General features: G+C 50.0%; 1 protein-coding gene across 1 annotated transcript in view; it reads left to right on the top strand.

Moving 5' to 3' along the window:
* Positions 1-9,015: 9,015 nt before the first annotated feature.
* The window catches only part of IREB2 (iron responsive element binding protein 2), a 36,336-nt gene continuing 25,768 nt past the window's right edge, over positions 9,016-19,583 (top strand). The window contains exons 1-4 of the mRNA XM_056114158.1: positions 9,016-9,121; positions 10,418-10,507; positions 16,149-16,314; positions 18,830-18,967. Coding sequence (XP_055970133.1) covers positions 9,103-9,121; positions 10,418-10,507; positions 16,149-16,314; positions 18,830-18,967 — 413 coding nt within the window. The 5' untranslated portion in view covers positions 9,016-9,102. The remainder of the gene's footprint in view (positions 9,122-10,417; positions 10,508-16,148; positions 16,315-18,829; positions 18,968-19,583) is intronic.

Below are 19,583 nucleotides of genomic sequence, written 5' to 3'. Positions count from 1 at the left end.
GCTGGGAATCCAACAGGGATCACCCACGGGCAAGGCAAACGCCCTACCTGCTGTGCTATCACTCCAGCGCCCTAGCTAACCTTTAGATGTAAACATCCTCTCCTGTTTATTACAGACCCCAGGTGTGAGGAAGTTGTGACCTGTGGAACCTAAAGCTAGACCATGTTTTCTTCCTTGGAAATTGTAACTGTTTGCTTGTAAATAGGGCAAAACAATGTATACTTTGATACATGCTCATCCTATGCCTTGGTTCCTTATTTTGAGTCTTCCTAGTCTCTTGAATTTCATTGGATGGGAGTATAATAAACCAGCAAATAAAAGGAGGCTGAGAAGCTTGTTCTTGGTTATAAGATCTGAGTAAGTCCTGTGATGGTCTGTGAAAAATGATTTCTCTCGAAGCTGTCTAACCGAACGTTCATACAACATATGTCTTTAGGTCACACTTGGCAGTGCTCACACTGGCTCAGTGCTCAGGAGTAACTCCTAGCAGGGCTTGTGTGCAAGGCAAGTGCCCTTCCTGCTGTGCTAGTGCTCCGGCCCCAACTGTGACTTTTTTGATACGGTTCTACATCTTTTATATTTTTTCTTCATTTGCTCATAGGTCTTTTTTGTTTCTGGACCACACCTGGCAGTGCTCAGGCCTGACTCCTGGTTCCACATCAGGAATTACTCCTGGTGGGGCTCGGGGGACCATCTCATGCCAGGGATTGAACCCAAGCTGACGGCGCATGAAGGGCCAACGCCCTCCCCCGTGTACCACTGCTCCAGTGAGGCTTCCAGTGAGGCTTGAGGTTCCGTGCCATTACCTATAGGTTCTTCCCCTCGGCGGGCAGCTCACTGAGTGTTGGTGTGGTGTGAACCAGTACATAGCCTCATCAGGTGTTTCTGCCGGAACGCAGCAGAAGAGCTTGGCGTCCGCAAGTCTTCGTGGCTGTGTTGATGACTCCATTAGCCTGCAAGGTTGTGTGACCAAGCGTTGTTGGCACAGCCGCCCTGAAGGAGCTCCAGCTGGCATCCTCTCTGAGGCGCCAGGTCGCGTGGCCCTGGGCAGGAAATGCACACCCTTAGGAAACAGAACTCCCCTTCCGTGCCAGGTGCTGGACCTGGTGCTGCAGCTGCCCAGGTGGAAGGCAGGCCTCTGCCATCTGGCACGCGTGGGTGGGATGGTGGCACGGGTGGGAGAGGATACCAAGGCAAAGCCTCCCAGGGGGGTGCTGCGGGTGGGTGCTGCAGGCACAAAGATTGAGGTTTCTGCCTTGCAGGCTTGAGTGGCCCTGCCCTGGAATTTGGACTTTGCCCTGCAGACTGGGAAGCCAGGGAAATCTAAGCAGGCGTGTCCGGTGACCATCAGGGCTGGCCAGAGCCAAGACATGGTCAGGTGCTGTGGCAGGTGAATGGACAGGGATGGATGGTGGGTCATCTGACCCAGTATGGAGGGCGGTGCTCTCTGTGCAGGTGGAGTGGACTGAGAGAAGCAGGGGGTGGACTGGCGGTCGGCATCTCCAGGGTACCTTTCAGTGTCACCTCCTCCAGGAAGTCTGCCAGTTCAGTCTCTGAACATGGCCTGAGCTGAAATGATCTGTGTGCTATTTATGTGTCCACTGGAACATCAACATTGTTATCGGTCTCTTGCTTTCTTGCATGGTTTTGGTTTTGTCTTCCCCAGATGCAGGGGAAGGAAAGGGGCAAGACAGGAACAGTGAGTTCCAAAATAAAGAAGTTTCTGTCTGGGTGAGGATCAGGGTGTGGAAGGGCTGGGCTGCTGGCAGTCCCTTTTGGGGGTCAGGACCATCTCCAGGCCATCCTGCAGTGCTGCCCAGCCGGACCTGCCTAGAACCACACCCCACTTCTCCCGCACTAACCTATGCTGTCAGTCAAAGCTCGGTTGGGGGGCTGGAGCAATAGCACAGCCGGTAGGGTGGTTGCCTTGCACGCGGCTGACCCAGGTTCGATTCCCAGCATCCCATATGGTCCCCTGAGCACCACCAGGATTAATTCCTGGGTGCATGAGCCAGGAGCAACACCTGTGCATCTCCGGGTGTGACTCGAAAAGAAAAAAAATATCTCGGTTGGGCCCAGTGGAGATGGGGCCTCTGCAGCCCTTGAGCATCCCTGAGGGAGCCATGAGCAGGACCCAAGACCCTCATCACTCAAGGCCCGTGTTTGTCTCCTGGAGTCGTCTGTGTCCCGTCACTCTGACAGGGACTGACATGAGGCCTCGCTGCTGCACTGGCCCGGAACCGACGCTGCCCAGCCCAGTCGGGACATGCCGCTTGCCCAGCTCCCGGCCCATGCTCCTCGGTCTCCCCGATTGTACCTTCACTCAGCACTTGGCAGTGGTGAAGAGATGGCACTGGAGGTGGCGAAGAGGCTTGAGTTGGGATGTGGCGCTGAGCTACAACTGCTTCCCCTCTTGTGCAAATGGAAATAGACAAGAGCCCAGCCAAAGCGTCAGAACTGCAGCTGGAGGAAGCAGCAGCGTTCCCCGTGCCAGGGTTGAGACTTGGACCTGAGAAATGACGCTGCAGACTGCGTGGCATGCTTGCTCAAGCACTGGACTGCTGGCAGGGACCCTCAGATATGGAGCACCGTCAGGGGTGGCCCGAGAAATCAGAGTCTGGAATAAGGAGACTTCTCTCTCCCCTTCCCTCAAGTCTCTGTCTCACCTCCTTGGACCAGCCTCCCTCCTGCCACATCATCTTCCTTCTGCCCTCTGCACTCCTGTCCTGGGCCTTCCACACCGCCAGCCTTCCCTTCTTCCACCTGCCCCTCCTTTTATCTCTCTTTCCCTTCCTCTGTGCAACCTTCTGCTCTCTCTCCTCCCTCCCTCCCTTACATCCCTCTTCCCTTGGTGCTCCCTTTTCTTTCCCCTCCCTCCTTCACACTTTCCTTTTCCTTCTCCCCTGCTGGAGAGCCATCTTGTTCAGTTCTGACTGTGGTTGTCTATTTTTTTTTTCTTTTTGGGTCGCACCCAGCAACCCAATGCTCAGGGGTTACTCCTGGTTCTGCATTCAGTAAGTACTCCTGGTGGCGCTTGGGGGACCCGATGGGATGGCATAGATTGGACGTGGGTCTGCGATGCGTTGCAAGGCAAATGCCCTCCCTGCTGGGCTATGCTCAGGGCCTGACTGGTTGTCTTCTCTGGAAGTGAGGAGGGGCTGCGTGGTGATGGGGAATTTCCCCCTGACCCCACTGCCCCTTCCCCTCTCTTGAGTGCGGGTCAGAGAATCTGGAATGTGGAGGGGAATTGGGTTGGGGGGTGGGCGAAATGAGCCCCTCTGACTGTTGCCTCCTCTCTTGCATCTCCACTCCACGAGGAGATGGGGAAAGAGTATCAGGCAGAGAACTGAGTTGATTACAAACACATTGGAGAAACAAAACGAGGACACAGGCTCCCTCCTGCCCCACAGAGACCTGAGCCACTGCTGCAACAGCTCGGCACCCCGAGATTCCCTGCAGGAAGGGGGCGGGAGGGCCCCAGGAAGGCCTTTCATGTGGCTCTGTGACCCAGGACTTGGGGCAGCTCCCGGATTCCAGATGGTGCACACATGACCTGCTGTTGCAACCGACCCTAGAGGCATCTCATCCAGGGTCAGGAAACTCTTGTTGCACCACCCATGGCCCAAGGCCTGGAAGGAGCCCTCCCTGGCTAGAGGACTCTGCATCTTATTTCACGCCAAGGGTTGCCTGGGAGCTGCGCCTTTCTTGGGAAGGGCCAAGGCATGCACGCGCCAGCCCGTGGCCCTTCTACCTGTGAGTGGGTCGCACAGGCCCAGAGCAAGCTGGCACACTCCTCAGGGTCGGCTTCGCGGCTGATTGCTGACTCTGTGCAAGCACATTCCTCAGTTTCCTTCTCTGGAAAGGAGGGTAGTTCCTATGCCTCGGGGTTGTCCAGCATCTTGTTGACAGTGCCAGGTGCCCAGCGAGTGCTCGTCTGCCTACAGTCATACCTCCTGGTGGCGTGAACCGGGCACGCTATGGGGAGGTGCTGGTGACAGGTGGAGGGCAAGGGCCGTGACTGAGGACAGCCCTCTCCTTGTGGGGATGACACCCATCAGAGTGGAACGTGCAGAAGATGAAATGGCCGCGTCCAGGCGTGCTGCCATAAGGTTATGTGTTTGGGGCACCAATGTCCCCTAGGTTTGCATCCCAGAGGACTTGATGATTATGTGACAAGGTTTTAATGAGACAGACAGAGGAGGCTGGGAACATTCTGCACTTGAGGAGCGGCACCTTGAGGTGCTGTGCAGGGTGCAGGTCAGGCCCCTGGGGAATTGGGGAGTACAGGGGTGACGCAGGCCGGGCTGTGGGCTCCAGAGAGACCATTTGTGAGTGTCTCTGATTTTACAAGCTCCAGAAAGAGGATGCTTAGGGTATATCTCCTCTCAGGATTTTTGTCTGTTTGTTTTTGGGGCACACCCAATGGTGCTTAGGGCTGGCTCCTGGCTCTGCACTCGGGAATCACTTGTGATGGGCAGGGGAGCTGGGGTGCTGGGGATCGAACCTGGGTCAGCAGCATGCAAGGCAAATGTTCTCCCACTGTATTATCGCTTCTCCCTCCGATAGCACAGCGGGTAGGGCGTTCGCCTTCCAAGCGGCCAACATGGCCGACCCGAGTTCGATTCCTCCGCCCCTCTCGGAGAGCCCGGCAAGCTACCAAGGGTATTCGATATGCCAAACACAGTAACAACAAAGTCTCCAATGGAGACGTTACTGGGCCCGCTCGAGCAAATCGACGATCAACGGGAGGGCCTTTACCTTTACCTACCTTTTACCTCCCATTCCTCCCAGTGTTTTTGGAACTCTGTCTGGTCTTGCACCTTGGTCATGCCCTGTGGGAAATTCAGATGGAGTCAGAATTGCCTGAGTGGATTTCCTAAGGCAGAGGCAGAACTCCTGCTGCAGGCAATGGAAAGCCAGCCAGAGTTGCTTTCTGGCTGGTCCTGGGACCGTTATGGGAGGACAAGCAGCCTGATGGCAAAAGTCCTGCCCTTTCCATACCGACCACTGGCCTCTTGGAAATGACCCTGGCATGTGCTAGTGACTCTCATCTGTTTCCTTCTGAGTCACAAACAGCTTCATTAGGGGTGGGGCTGCTTCCATGAGAGTAGAACTGAGTGGGATGGGAGAAATGGGGATGCCTGGACCCCGCACCAACCTAGAACCTATGTGCCAGTCTAGAATCCTCCTTTTTTGGGGGGGAGGGGTGGGCCACACACGGTGATTCTCAGGACTCCTGGATCACTCAGGAATCACCCCTGGCTCAGGGGACCCAATGGGATGCTGGGAATTGAACCTGGACTTGGAGGGTGCAAGGCCAGCGTCCTCCCACTGTACTATCCCTCCAGTACCCAGCCCCCTCTTTTGAGGAGCCGAGGCAGTGTCTTGTCCTTTTTATGGGCATTGGTCACCGTGTTGGGGACCTTGCCACCCCCTCTTGCTTAATCCCCAGAGTGACCCCAGGAGGTATTGGCAGTATGTTCTAATCTTACAGATGAGGTAACTGGGGCTCTGAGTGGAAGCCCAAGGGGAGCACAGCAGAAAGTCAGGGTGTCGATCCAAACCCAGGTCAGCCTGACTACAAGCCTTCTTGAATCTAGTGCAGCAGGACATTCACAATAGTTTAGAAAGAACTCTGGGGACCCTAGCAAAGGAGAAAGAGAAAGTTCTTGGGGCAACGGGTAGGGCTCTTACCTTGTATGTGGCTGACCTGCATTCAATCCTGTATGGTCCAGTGAACCCTCCAGGAGTGATCTCTGAGCTTAGAACCAGGAGTAAGCCCTGAATTCCACTGGGTGTGGCCCAGAATCAAACCAAAAGAAGCTGGAGACAATTTCAAGCACTCCCCCCTTCCCCTCCCCCCCTATGCTGCTCAGCTCTTGAGGCCTGAAAGCTTCTCTTTTCTCCTCTTGAGTACAAACACAAACTCTGCAGCAAGCCAATTGGTCGAACAGGAAGCTTCACAGAGATGGGGCGGTGGGGAAAGGCCAGAGGGTCGTTCCTGGGTGGCATCCGGGAGGCCAAGTGGTGAAGGGCAGCTGGCAACATGACCCCAGCCCTGGGCATCAGAGGACATACCGGGGTGAGGCTCCAGGGAGCAGACGGGAAGCCTGCCCGAGTCCAGTTCAAGCCGGGGGGAAGCTCAGCTCCATCCTGCCGAACAGAGCCTGCACAGTGCCTCACTGGCGGCATTGATGCCCGAGGTCACGGGGCCTTCCTCTCGCTCTGTGCCACTGTTGTCCAAGGGGCTGGGAGCGGGCAGACTCCAGATCTCGGTATCCAGTTCTCCACATGCCAGGCCACTTAGGAGCCAGCAAGAGGGGGCAGCCTGGGCACGGGCAGGAGGAACTGCTCCTAAGGCAGCATCTGCAGAGACGCCACCTCACAGCCTACTGCTCTGGCCCTGTGCAAAGCTCTTTCACACCCCCAATACAGAAGCAACTTTTTCTTCCCCTGACCACATGGACAGCCCTTCCCGGCAGGACTGTTGGTTTCCTGGGGGTCAGGTTTTCCATCTCTGTGTAGTCTGTAATATTTACTCAACATAGGAAACCAAGAAGTATTATGAAAAAATTGTTGGTGCCACGGCCCATTAGTTAATTTTACCAAATTCTTTGATGTGAGCACATAACCCAAACAAGGAGGAAGCTGCCTCTCTTCAGTTTTGATTTCTCCTAATAGGGCTGTCAAAAAGTGAACTGGGGGGCTGGAGTGATAGCGCAGTGGGGAGGGCGTTTGCCTTGCACACGGCCGACCCGGGTTCGATTCCTAGCATCCCATATGGTCCCCTGAGCACCGCCATGGGTAATTCCTGAGTGCAAAGCCAGGAGTAACCCCTGTGCATCTCCGGGTGTGACCCAAAAAGCAAAAAAAAAAAGTGAACTGGGCTTTCTGAATCACTGGAAAGGCTTTTGAAGAGTCCATGAATTTGCAAATAACAGCTACAAGAAGGTTTGAATTTGAATTTGAAAGTGACTTGCCCTCTAGGTATCATTATTTAAGAGTGACAAGACTGGCTACCTGCCCAGTGCAGTCCCGGACTTTAATGAGACCAGCACGTCCAGACAGCAGGGTGCCTGCCATGGAAGGTGGAGATGACACTCCAGTGTCCAGTGATGGTTCTGGTCAACGAGTTAGCAATCCAGGCTCCCCCTGCTGGCTATGGAACACTAAATAGAATCCTTTTTTTCTTCTTCCTTTTCTCTCCTTCCTTCCCTCCCTCCTCTCTTCCTGTTTGTTTTTGGGCCACATCCAGCCATGCTTAAGGGTTACTCCGGGCCCTGCACTCAGGGATCACTCTTGGAGGGCTCAGGGTACTATATGGGTTGCCGGGGATTGTACCTGGGTCTGCTGTATATCTGACCTGCTGTACCATCACTCTGGCGCAACATTAAATAGATTTCTATAAGTCTTGGCCAGGAGCGATAGCACAGTGGGTAGGGCTTCTGCCTTGCACGCAGCCAACATAGCCGACCCGAGTTCGATTCCTCCGCCCCTCTCGGAGAGCCCGGCAAGCTACCGAGAGTATTCGATATGCCGGACACAGTAACAACAAAGTCTCCAATGGAGACGTTACTGGGCCCGCTCGAGCAAATCGATGATCAACGGGAGGGCCTTTACCTTTACCTTTACCTATAAGTCTTAGGTCCACTATTTCAGGCCTAGGGTGAAAAAGGCAAAGATGTTCTTTGGTTTTGGTTTGGAAAACTTGGTGAATATTAGTGCTATCGATATAGATCATTGAGAGGTAACTATTGATCTTTTGTTGTTGTTATTTTTGTTTCTGGTCACACCTGGCGATGCTCAGGGGTTACTCCTGGCTCTGCACTCAGGAGTCACTCTTGCCAGCACTTGGGGGACCCAATGGGATGCTGGGGATCAAACCCTAATGGACTGTCTACAAGGCAAGCGACCTACCCGCTGTACTATCTCTCTAGCTCCACACATTGATGCAGTTCATGGAGGCAACGCAAAAGGAACAGTGGACTTCCAGGGGAAAAACGATGAATTCAGGGTGCTGATTATCTTTTTTTTTTTCTTTTTGGGTCACACTCAATGATGCTCAGGGGTTACTCCTGGCTCTGCACTCAGAAATCACTCCTGGTGGTGCTTGAGGGACCGTATGGGATGCCGGGGGAATCGAACCAGGGTCGGCTGCGTGCAAGGCAAAGGCCCTACCTGCTGCGCTATCGCCCGGGCCCCAAGATTATTATCTTTTTGAGGGGCCTCCCCGGGAGTGCTCATGTCCCAGGGGTCACTCCTGGCAACATGCGCCCAGTGTTGTGTGTCTGCTGGACAGTGGGTCACTCCTGGCAACATGCGCCCAGTGTTGTGTGTCTGCTGGACAGTGGGTCACTCCTGGCAACACGCGCGCAGTGTTGTGTGTCTGCTGGACAGTGGGTCACTCCTGGCAACACGCGCCCAGTGTTGTGTGTCTGCTGGACAGTGGGTCACTCCTGGCAACACGCGCCCAGTGTTGTGTGTCTGCTGGACAGTGGGTCACTCCTGGCAACACGCGCCCAGTGTTGTGTGTCTGCTGGACAGTGGGTCACTCCTGGCAACACGCGCCCAGTGTTGTGTGTCTGCTGGACAGTGGGTCACTCCTGGCAACACGCGCCCAGCGTTGCGCGTCTGCGGGACTGACAGCGAGTTACTGCTTGGAGGCACCAGGGACGGTCTGCACACAAGGCGGTCCCGCTCCCCTCCGTGCTGGCTCCAGTCCTGGAGTCCAGCTGAAGGCCCTGTGGGCCATGGAGGTGTGGACACGGCTCTGGGGAAGGGGCTGAGGCTCCTGGGCAGGCGGGGGCCCTGCCGGAGGGCGGCGGGGCCGAGGTGGGGGGGGAGGACGGCGGGGAGGAGGGCGGCGCGGGGCGGCGGAACGCGGCCAGGCAGCGCCGCAGTCCGGGCCCCGCCCCTTCTTTGTCCCCGCGCCCGAACCTTCGCGAGAGTTCGGCACAGATCCCGGCCGCTCGCGGCTCTCGCGGTGTTTGCGCGTCTCGCGGTGTTTCCGCCGCTTCCGCCCGCGGAGGCCGCCCCGCTCCGCAGCCGCCGCCGCCGCCGCCGCCGCCGCCCGTCCCGGCCTCGGGCTGCTATGGTCGGGCCATGGCCGCGCGCAGCGCCGGTGAGCCCTGTCCGGCCTCTGCGCCGCCCCGGGTCTCCGCCGGTCCGTGTCCGGCCGCTGCCCCTGGTCCCTTCCCGGCCTGTGTCTGGCCCCTGCCCCCGGGTCCCCCCTCCCCCCAGCCCCTCCGTCCGGCCGCGGCCTCCCGCTTCCCCCGCCGGCTGGCCGCTGCCTCCCCTCCCCGTCCTCCCCGGCCTGTGTCTGGCCACTGCCCCCAGGTACCCCCCCCCGGCCCCTCTGTCCGGCCGCTGCCCCCGGGTCCCCCGCCGACCCCCGTGTTCGGCTGCTGCCCCCGGGCTCCCCGGCCGGCCCCTCTGTCCGGCCGCTGTCCCCCGGGACCCTCCCCCAGCCCCTCTGTCCGGCCGCTCCCCCCCCCCCGGGTCCCTCCCTCCGGGCCCCTCTGTGCGACCGCTGCCCCCCGAGTCTCCCCCCCACGCCCCTGTCCAACCGCTGTCCCCCGGGTCCCCCTGCCGGCCCCCGTGTCCGGCCGCTGCCCCCTGGACCCTGTACCGTCCCGTGCAGGACGCGCGGGGCCTTGGGCCCACAGAGGGAGGGCCGTGTCCAGGGTGGGGTCGGTGTGGGGTCCGCAGCGTCTCCCAAGGGGCCCTGCCCTGCGTTGGTCTTTCACAGCTCCGTGAAAACCCGCCTTGGGCTTGGCCAAGAGGCGCCTTGTCCTCTGTGCCGGGTGGTGATGGGTGAGGGGTCTGGGCCGCCCGGGGGTGCTGCCCGCTCGAAGCAGTGTTCAAGGCGTGGCTTTTATGGGATGATTATCACGGTCCTTGCAGGTGTCCCTGCTGTCCCGTTCAGAAGTTACCACCTTTACTAGGTTTTTTGTTCGAAAGGATTTATGGTATAGAGTAGTACACCTGTGACCTTAACTTTTTATTTTTATTTATTTATTTTTTTTTGCTTTTTGGGTTACACCCGGCGATGCACAGGGGTTCCTCCTGGCTCTGCACTCAGGAGTTACTCCTGGCGGTGCTCAGGGGACCATATGGGACGCTGGGAATCGAACCTGGGCCGGCCGCGTGCAAGGCAAACGCCCTACCCGCTGTGCTATTGCTCCAGCCCCTTAACTTTTTAAATTAGAATTGCATAAAATGAAAAATTCAGTTTTTCAGCAACCTGGGGCTAATTGCTTACTGGGGAAGTACAAACATATTTTCCTCCATTGCAAATTCTAAAATAGAGTTATAAAATTTATTCTATACAGATGCTTTTCAGGTATTTTTACTTTGAATGTTGAAAGCGATCTAACGCGGTCTGTGTGTAATTAAAGTATTTTTTTCCCTCTTTCAGGTTATGTCTTTGAGACCCTTATTGAAACATTAGATGACAGTTCACATAAGAAGTTCTTCAATGTCCCTAAACTTGGAGGCACCAAGTATGGTAATGATGCTTAAATTGTAAAAATTCATCTATTTTTGGGCCACACCCTCTGTGCTCAGAATTTACCCCGACTCTGGAGTCAGGGATTAGTCCTGAGGGTTTCCGGGGATGTTATCTTGGTGGTGGGGGTGGATCAAACCTGCACTGGTGGTATTCAAGGCAAAGATCTGACCCACTGTGTGGCTCCAGCTCTGTGTCAGTTTCCTTGGATTTAGTTTCTGGTAATAAAAATGGACCAGGGATGTAACTTGAAGACACAGAGACATGGGTTCAAATCCCAGCATGATAAAAGAAAAAGATTAGACTAACAAAAGTACAGTTGTCAATTTCTGAAGAAATTTTTAATCTATCACCATGATCTTTAAATGTTTAAGAGGTACACTGTCACATTGCTCTGTTTTTTTTTTTTTCCCCTTTTGTTTTTGGGCTACACCTTGCTGTGCTCTGGTCTTATTCCTGGCTGTGTGCTCAGGAATCACTCTTGGCAGGCTCGGGGAACTGTGTGGAATACTGGAGATTGAACTTAGGTTGACTGTGTGCAAGGCAAGCTCCTACCTGCTATACAGTTGCTCCAGCCCCACAGAACTCTGTTTTTAAAAACTCTTTTTTTTTTTTTTTTTGCTTTTTGGGTAACACCCAGCAATGCTCAGGGGTTACTCCTGGCTTTGCACTCGGGAATTACTCCTGGTGGTCCTTGGGAGACCATATGGGAGGCTGGGGATCGAACCCTGGTTGGCCACGTGCAAGGCAAACGCCCTATCCGCTGTACTATCACTCTGGCCCCTGTTTTTAAAAAACTCTTGAGAAAATGTTTGTTTGAGGATGATGTAAGCTCATATCAAAAATTCTCATATAAAAATCTCAATGAAGAAGTGTTTCCCTTCCCTAAAGAAATGACTGATGCAGTTCAAAAATGGCCATGTTAACTGATGATCCCTTTTGCTATTAAGTGTGTGTCTTAATTGTATATTGTTTCTGTTTTGTTGGGGGGGGGGGGCACACCTAGTGATGCTCAGAGCTTCGGCCTCTTGCTCAGGGATCATGCCTGGCAGTGCTTGAGGGACCATATGGGGTACCTGGGGCATCGAACCCGTGTCTGTGTGTGTAAGGCAAGTACCCCGCCTATTGTAATATGTCTCTAGCCCCTACAGTGAAATTGTGAATGATGACCACAATTCTTAAACTGCCATAGTTTGACATAGGAGTCATCAATAGGGCCCACTGCGTTTCCAGCACCTGGACATGCTTTTTCTGCCCTGTGCAGCATGATTTGGCGGACTTTTGCAAGCTCTGGGTCATAGTCAAATCATTCTGAGTTCTCGGAAGACTGAACTTGGCTGAACCCCATGATCCTGGGTGGAGTCTTGCATTAACATTTTTGTGACTGTCAGCCAGGTCAGGGAAAGGAAGACATGTTTGGAAGAACAAGGAATCTTTTTGGACTTTGTAGTGAACGTTCTTGAAAAGATCAGTATCAAATCTGTTGCACTCAGTTTTATAGAGAGCTTATTGTTTTTGTGATTCTTTTTTAGTTTTGACTGATACAGCCTGAAATGCTCAGGGCTTTCCTCCAGGCCCTGCTCTCAGGAATCACTCCTGGTGTTCCTCAGGAGACCATAGGGTGCTGGGGTTGGAACCCAGGTTGACCATGTGTAAGGCCAGCGCCCTCCCTGCTGTGCCATCCCTTTGGCCCTGTCTGAGATTTTAAGGTAATAGTCTTCACTTCTTCAGTCTGTGGATTTCGTGGTCTGATTTAGTTTTTCCAAAGCCCACTTAACTTGCCAATCATTAATATTAATAACTTTTGTTTTGGGGCCACCCAGTGGTGCTCAGGACTTGCTCTTCGTTCTGAGATCACTCCTGGCAGGCTCTGGGAACCCTATTGGGTGCCAGGGATTGAACCTGGGTGGGCCAAGTGCAAGGCAAACACCCCACTTGCTGTACTATACCTCTGACCCCTGTATGTGTGATTGATTTCTAAGTCAACTATTTAAACTTTGAACTTCACACATTTTGCAAAGAACAGAAACTGTTTTACGTCATTGTTTTTCCTTTTCTTTTTCTTTTTGGGCCATACCTGGCAGTACTCAGAGCATACTCTTGACTCTATACTCAGTGATCCTGGCAAGCTTGGGACTAGATGGGGTGCTGGGAATTGAACCCAGTTCAGCTGTGTGCAAAGCAAGCCCCTACCCCTGCCCTATATCTGGCTCCTATATTAGTTGTAAATCTTCCACATTGAGGAACATTACATAAATAATTTGAAATCAGGAAGGATTAATGATTGAATTCTCCCCTGTCAGTTTTCATGGTAATGAATTGCTCTGAACAGCATCCGTTGATGATTAATGAAGACTACTATTTTTCTTTTTTTTAGTCTTTATGAACTAAGAGCTATTATTTAGGTATTTATGAATTCAGGGAGTTGCAGTGATCATTAATTTTGATGCGATTGATCCATGAGTGTGCTTATTAATCTTAGAAAACTTCATTTTTTAACACAAAATGTTGGAGGCTCATTTTGTGACTCTCCTTTTTTTTTTTTAAATTTCTCCAAAAAGTTCTGTGCTTTTTTTGTTTATTTATTTTTTAGGCAACACTTAAAGCTAACTCCTGGCTTTGCACTTGGGGTCACTGCTGGTGGGCCCATGTGGGATGCCAGAGATCTAGCCCTGTCAGCCACATGCAAGGCAGACATTCTACCAGCCATACTGCCCAGTTCTGGAATTCTGGTTTTCAAAAATGGGAAATAGGGCTGGAGAGATAATACAGCGGGTAGGGTACTTGCACGTGCCAGATTCTCAGCGTCTTATGGGGTCCCCTGAGTAGACCAGGAGTGGTTCCTGAGTGCAGAGCCAAGGAGAAAATGTATTAAGAAACAGCAAGCTAACAGTTACAGGGTTGTTTATAGGGTTGTCATTATTTTAAATTTTCACTGAACGTGGTTATTTTTTTCAAAACTAAAAAAAAAAATTGGGGCTGGAGCAATAGCACAGCGGGTAGGGCGTTTGCCTTGCATGCGGCCAACCTGGGTTCGATTCCCAGCATCCCAGTTACTCCTCGAGCACCACCAGGAGTAATTCCTGAGTGCATGAGCCAGGAGTAATCCCTGAGCATCGCTGGATGTGACCCAAAAAGCAAAAAAACTAAAAAATCGTGTTTGTACGCATGATTCCAATGGAATGAAATCAAGAAATTAACTTCTACTATTATATATTTATGTATCATCACTCCTGAAAATCTTAGTTTTCAGTCATAGTAATAAAATTATTGTTGGCTTTCTTGATGTATATAACAAATTTCAGAATTAGTGTCAGTGCTAAGGGATGTGGGGTGTTTCCCTTGGAGCTCTTGCCTTCTTAGTACATATCTTGCTGTAGGTAGTTTTATCTGGGGGATATATAGAAATTTTATATACTTAGTAAATGTGTAAGTTATACAATTATATGAAGTACATTGTTACTGTTTAAGAATAAATTATAAATACTATGTAATTACTTTAACATAATTTATGAGCAGTGTAATTACTGCATATAGTTAGATAACAATCATAATGTATTATCATATAATTAATACTTAGAACATGTAATATATTTAAAATCATGGTCACGATCATGGTCCTTCCGTTGTTCATCGATTTGCTCAAGCAGGCCCAGTAACATTGTGAGACTTGTTACTCTGGTTTCTCTTCAAATCGTATAAATATATTTAAAATATGATATAAATATAATTTAACAATATATAAATGCATTATATATTAAGTTATCACATAACACATACAGCATAATGCATATGATTAAATATATATCATTATGTATATAAAATAGGATATATGACATCACATAAACAATATACAGTATATAACAGCAATACATGATTCAATATATGCAGGACACAATGCATGTTATACAATATGTATTATATGACAACATATATATGACAGCTGTCACAGATGCAATTTGTAATAATATCACACAAATAACATGTATATTATGATATGCATATAACTTGGGATATGTGATGTTGCCTGTGTTGCATGCCATAGTGCATATTTTGTATGTGATGCCACATATACTGTATAATACACACAATACAGTATAATACTATTATACAATATATCATACAATGTATTGTGTATAACATGGTATACATGTTGTATTATGTTTTTTTGTATACTATGTGATTTGCACTGTGCTGTTATATAATCATGTGGTTACAGAATATAAATAGATCATCTGTTGTATAACATAGTATTTAATACTACTTACAATATATGTGATTATAAACATAATTATATAGGATTGCAAAATCTATATTTTTATCACTGAAAGTGTATAATGAGCATTGTTTTATACTGCTTTTTCTCTTAGTGATGTATTCTGGGATTGCTATCTTATCAGTAGCTTAATATCTTATTAATGTATTTATTAAAAAATGTTTTTTAAATAGTACTGCTGTTTATTCAGTCACTGATAAAGATGACTGAATGTGCATGAACTCCACATTTTTTAATTTTATTAAAAATTTTTTTTAATTGAACATACGTGAGATAGACCTTTACAAAGCTGTTCATAATTGGGTTTCAGTCACACGATGATCCAGTACCCATCCTTCCATCACCATCAATGTCCCCTGTTTCCCTCCCATCATTCCCCAACACCCACCCCAGCCTCCCTCTATGGGCGGCACTTTCCTTCTTGCTTTTTCTCTCCTTTTCCTTTTGTGCATTATGGTTTGCAGTACAGGTACTAAGAGGTCATCGTGCTTATTCAGGGCTTTCGGTATTTTTATTGGGACAGTCAAGCTAGAGTAGCTTTTCAACTTTCGGGTGTGGATGTGACTGCCAAGGCTTCTGGAAGTATAGGGAGGTAGGGGGAGGTAGCCTATCCCGACCCCGAGAGAGCCTGGAGATTTCAGTCACAAAACCTGCATACCTGAATTTCAGCAGATTATATCTCGATGAGATCCATCCTGAGACGTGGAGTCAGGCCAGGGGTATGGTGGCGATTTTGTATTGTGGAAGCAAGTGGCTGCCGGGGACTCTACTTTGGCGGGCACCAGGCTGACCCCACTCCCCCTTCAGTTTACCCTGATAGTGTATTCTCTTAAGTCACTAGTTATGTCTTGTGTGGATCACTGTGATTCATTCATTCACTTAGTACCATATTGAGTCTTCTCTAAGAAGCCGTCTGGGTGTCAGAATCTCGTGTGATAGCTTAATATGATTGAAAAATTTAAAATAGTGTTATTGAAGTAGTAACCGAGAGTAATAGGGTTATGTTTTTGTTTGTTTGTTTCTGTTTTGGGGCCACACTCAGTGATGCTCAGGGGACCATGTGTGATGCTGGAGATTGAACCCGGGTCAGCTGCATGCAGTACCTTACCCAAGTCACTGCAGTGCTTCTGCAAGGTTGGCTCTTCTGCCTCTGGAGGACTTCGTTTATTTCAGTTAGGAAAGCCAAAAGTATAGAGAGTCTGGTATTAGCATGAGAGTGTCATTTCTATCCTTTTCACTGAACTGAAAATGCTTCTAAGAAAGAAGCCAGTGCTTCTCTGGTCAGAACTGTCTGCTGTTGAAATGTCCATAGTGCATCGGCATCACTGTTTCTGAGACTGATAGCAGCTCTTTCTCTTGGATCAGATGCTCTGCCTTACTCCATTCGGGTCCTGCTGGAGGCTGCTGTGCGCAATTGTGATGGGTTTTTAATGAAGAAGGAAGATGTCATGAACATTCTGGACTGGAGAACCAAGCAAAGCAACGTTGAAGTGCCCTTTTTCCCTGCCCGTGTTCTTCTTCAAGACTTCACGTGAGTGAGAGCGTATTCGGCATAAAGACATTTATTGAATTCCCATTTTAAAAATCAGACTTCCTGGTGATGTATGGTGTGGCGGTGGTTCTAATTTTGAAGATTATAGCTTATTTATTTATTTTTTGGGGCGGGGCCACACCCAGCGATGCTCAGGACTTGCTCCTGGCTCTGCACTTGGAATTACTCCTGGTGGTGCCTGGGATACTAATATGGAATACTGTGGATAGAACCCAGGTCAGCTGTGCTCAAGGCAAGTGCCCTCCCCACTCTGCTGCTGCTCTGACTTCACATGATAGTGTTTTTAAAATTGCTTCTCTAAACCAAAGCAGTTCATTAAAAATGGAAACACTTTTTCTTGTACCATTTTTTTCTTACATCATTTTTAAGAAAATAATTTGTTTTCTGCTTACTTGTCATCACAAAAGTAAAAGAATTCTGAAATTTAAAATGTACAAAGTTGGATTCTTGATTGCCCAGCTCATCTTCCTTGTTCTTTGGAAAGCTTCCTCATCATAGTAAATGACACAGTTGTCTTTTGTTGGTCTAGGGCAAGGATCTGCCTGTCAACTTTGGTGACTCTCCTTTCTCATACATAATCCTCATCCCTAGTCAACTCTTATCTTCGTGATTCATCTGGAGCCCAAGTTTGATCTATACCAATATTGCCTCGTATTTGGGTACTTAGTATCTGGTCCAAATGCCATTTATAAGATTATTTAGGCCCTTTCTCATTGACCTGAGCTACACTTAAAGACTTCTTAAAAAAAATTCTTGTTTTTGGCAGCAGTGGAAACAGGCTGGTCCTTCCCATCCCCCTGCCCGGTTGGGGTTCTGGCTGTCACTCCCAGGATCTGTCTCCAGGCGCCAACTCAGTGCATCAATGGCCTAGATCCAGAGACTCCCAAATGAATCTTAAAATGTAGGATTAGCTCCCTACAGAGATGTCTCTGGACTCCAACCATTTACAATTTTAGAATCCAGAAGTGGCTTCTCATGATATTCATAATAAGGAATAGTAAATAAATTGTCTAGCATCTGCCCCTGGCAGGCAGAGTTGAATGGTGGTTGGAAAATTCAAAATAATAATGGTGGGAAGGTGTAATGGTGATGGGATACTGAACATGATCTGGTGTTGAAATACTGAACATGATCAATTAATGTGAACAAACTTATGAAAAATTAAAGGCCCTCCCGTTGATCGTCGATTTGCTCGAGCGGGCCCAGTAACGTCTCCATTGGAGACTTTGTTGTTACTGTGTCTGGCAGATCGAATACTCTCGGTAGCTTGCCGGGCTCTCCGAGAGGGGCGGAGGAATCGAACTCGGGTCGGCCATGTTGGCCATGTGTAAGGCGAACGCCCTACCCGCTGTGCTATCGCTCCAGCCCTTATGAAAAATAAAATTTAAAAAAGTTGTTTGGGGGCCATACCTGGCTGTGCACCCAGGAATCACTCCTGGCGGTACGCGGGACCATCTGGGATACTGGGGATCAACTTGGGTCGGCCGCATGCAGAGCCACTGCCCTCCCTGCTGTGCTGTCTCTCTGGTCCCGAGACTCTGTCTGGTACCTCCGCTTCCAGCATTTAAGATCTGTGGTCTTGACATAGTTGGTGGAGTGATTTGGTTACAAAAGGTTGATATAGAGCACATCATTCCCCATTTGCAAATTGGCTACTATTACATTTGAAATAAAATCCAAAGTTGTTGCACAGACTAATCTGGGTGTCCAGGAATTATTAGAAAACTTAATCTTCAGTTGAATTGGAAGGTGTAGGCCTTTAACTGGGCACACGAGGGCATCACCGTCACCTCCGTCTCCCAGATGTGCTCTGTCTGTCATGCTCTGTTGTGTGTGCAAGTGCACGCACGTGTTTAGAATTCTGCTGTGTGAGTGCTGCTGTCTTCCTCGTGCTCCATGAGAGCAGAAGCCATGTCTTCCCTGACTGGGTTCCGTTGGTGTTCAGCATATTGAAGACTCTGGGTGATATGCAGTGACCGGGAAGCTTTGGAGTAGCTGGAACTAGGGAACGGGAGGGCGGAGCCCTGATATGGAAGGCAGGAGAAAGAGCTTCAGACAAGGGAGTTCCGTGAAGATCTCCATGCCTCCATGCCTCATCTCGTTATACTGGTACATTGGACCCGGACTACTTAGGTTTCAGATAACAGTTAACGTTACTTCCATTAACTCTAACTTCAGGGGGCTGGAGTGATAGCACAGCGGGTAGGGTGTTTGCCTTGCATGCAGCCGACCCAAGTTCGATTCCCAGCATCCCGTATGGTCCCCCGAGCACTGCCAGGAGTAATTCCTGAGTGCGGAGCCAGGAGTAACGCCTGTGCATTGCTGGGTGTGATCCAAAAAGCAAAAAAATAAAAATAAAAAATAATTTTAGATAACGTGTGTCAAGCGCATGTGAAAGGGATTCTTTTTTAGAGATAAAGAACGAATGCCTATGAAGTATTTGCGTATCTGTAACACAAAACTGACTGTCATCTGCTCACTCTTTCTTTTTCAGTGGAATCCCTGCAATGGTAGATTTTGCTGCTATGAGGGAGGCGGTGAAAACTCTTGGAGGTGACCCTAAAAGAGTCCACCCTGCCTGTCCTACAGATCTGACGGTTGATCACTCCTTGCAGATTGACATCAGTAAATGGTACGTACAGACTCACCCAGCCAGACTTGCAAATTCCCTGACTGCCGCTGGGTGCATGTGGTCTGGAAAATTGAGTGGAGATCATTTTACCAGAGCAGACATGCTCCACTTGTGCTGAGACTGCTGGAAACTGTGCTCGGATGAAATTCTTATCCCTCCCTCTTTTTCTTTTTTCTTGTTTGCATGGCCATCCTAGCAGTGCTTCTGGGGTAGGGAGTGGGGAGCGCGTAGAATCCAGGGCCTGGAACATTCTAAGCTTATGCTTGACCTCTTGGCCGACATCAGTGTGGCTTTAAAGCACACTGATTCATTGTGACTTTAAGCTGCTGATTGTGTTTGTTTTGGGGGCAGACCCAACAGTGCTTGGGATGACTCCCAGGTCATTCATTGCTCAGGGCTCACTCCTGGCTCTGCAGTCAGGGCTCTTCCTGATGAGCTTGCCAGGACTGTGTGGGTTCCAGGGATTAAACCCAGTGGACCATGTCCAAGGCAAGCACCCTACCCCTTATACTGTCAGGTCCCTACGTTTTTTTTTTGGGGGGGGGGTCACACCTGGTGATGCACAAGGGTTACTCCTGGCTCTACACTCAGGAATTACTCCTGGCGGTGCTGGGGG

This window comes from Sorex fumeus, unplaced genomic scaffold (assembly GCF_029834395.1).
Source record: "Sorex fumeus unplaced genomic scaffold, SorFum_2.1 ptg000024l, whole genome shotgun sequence".
Taxonomy (NCBI): Eukaryota; Metazoa; Chordata; class Mammalia; order Eulipotyphla; family Soricidae; genus Sorex; species Sorex fumeus.
This window is presented reverse-complemented; position numbering and strand designations above follow the sequence as displayed.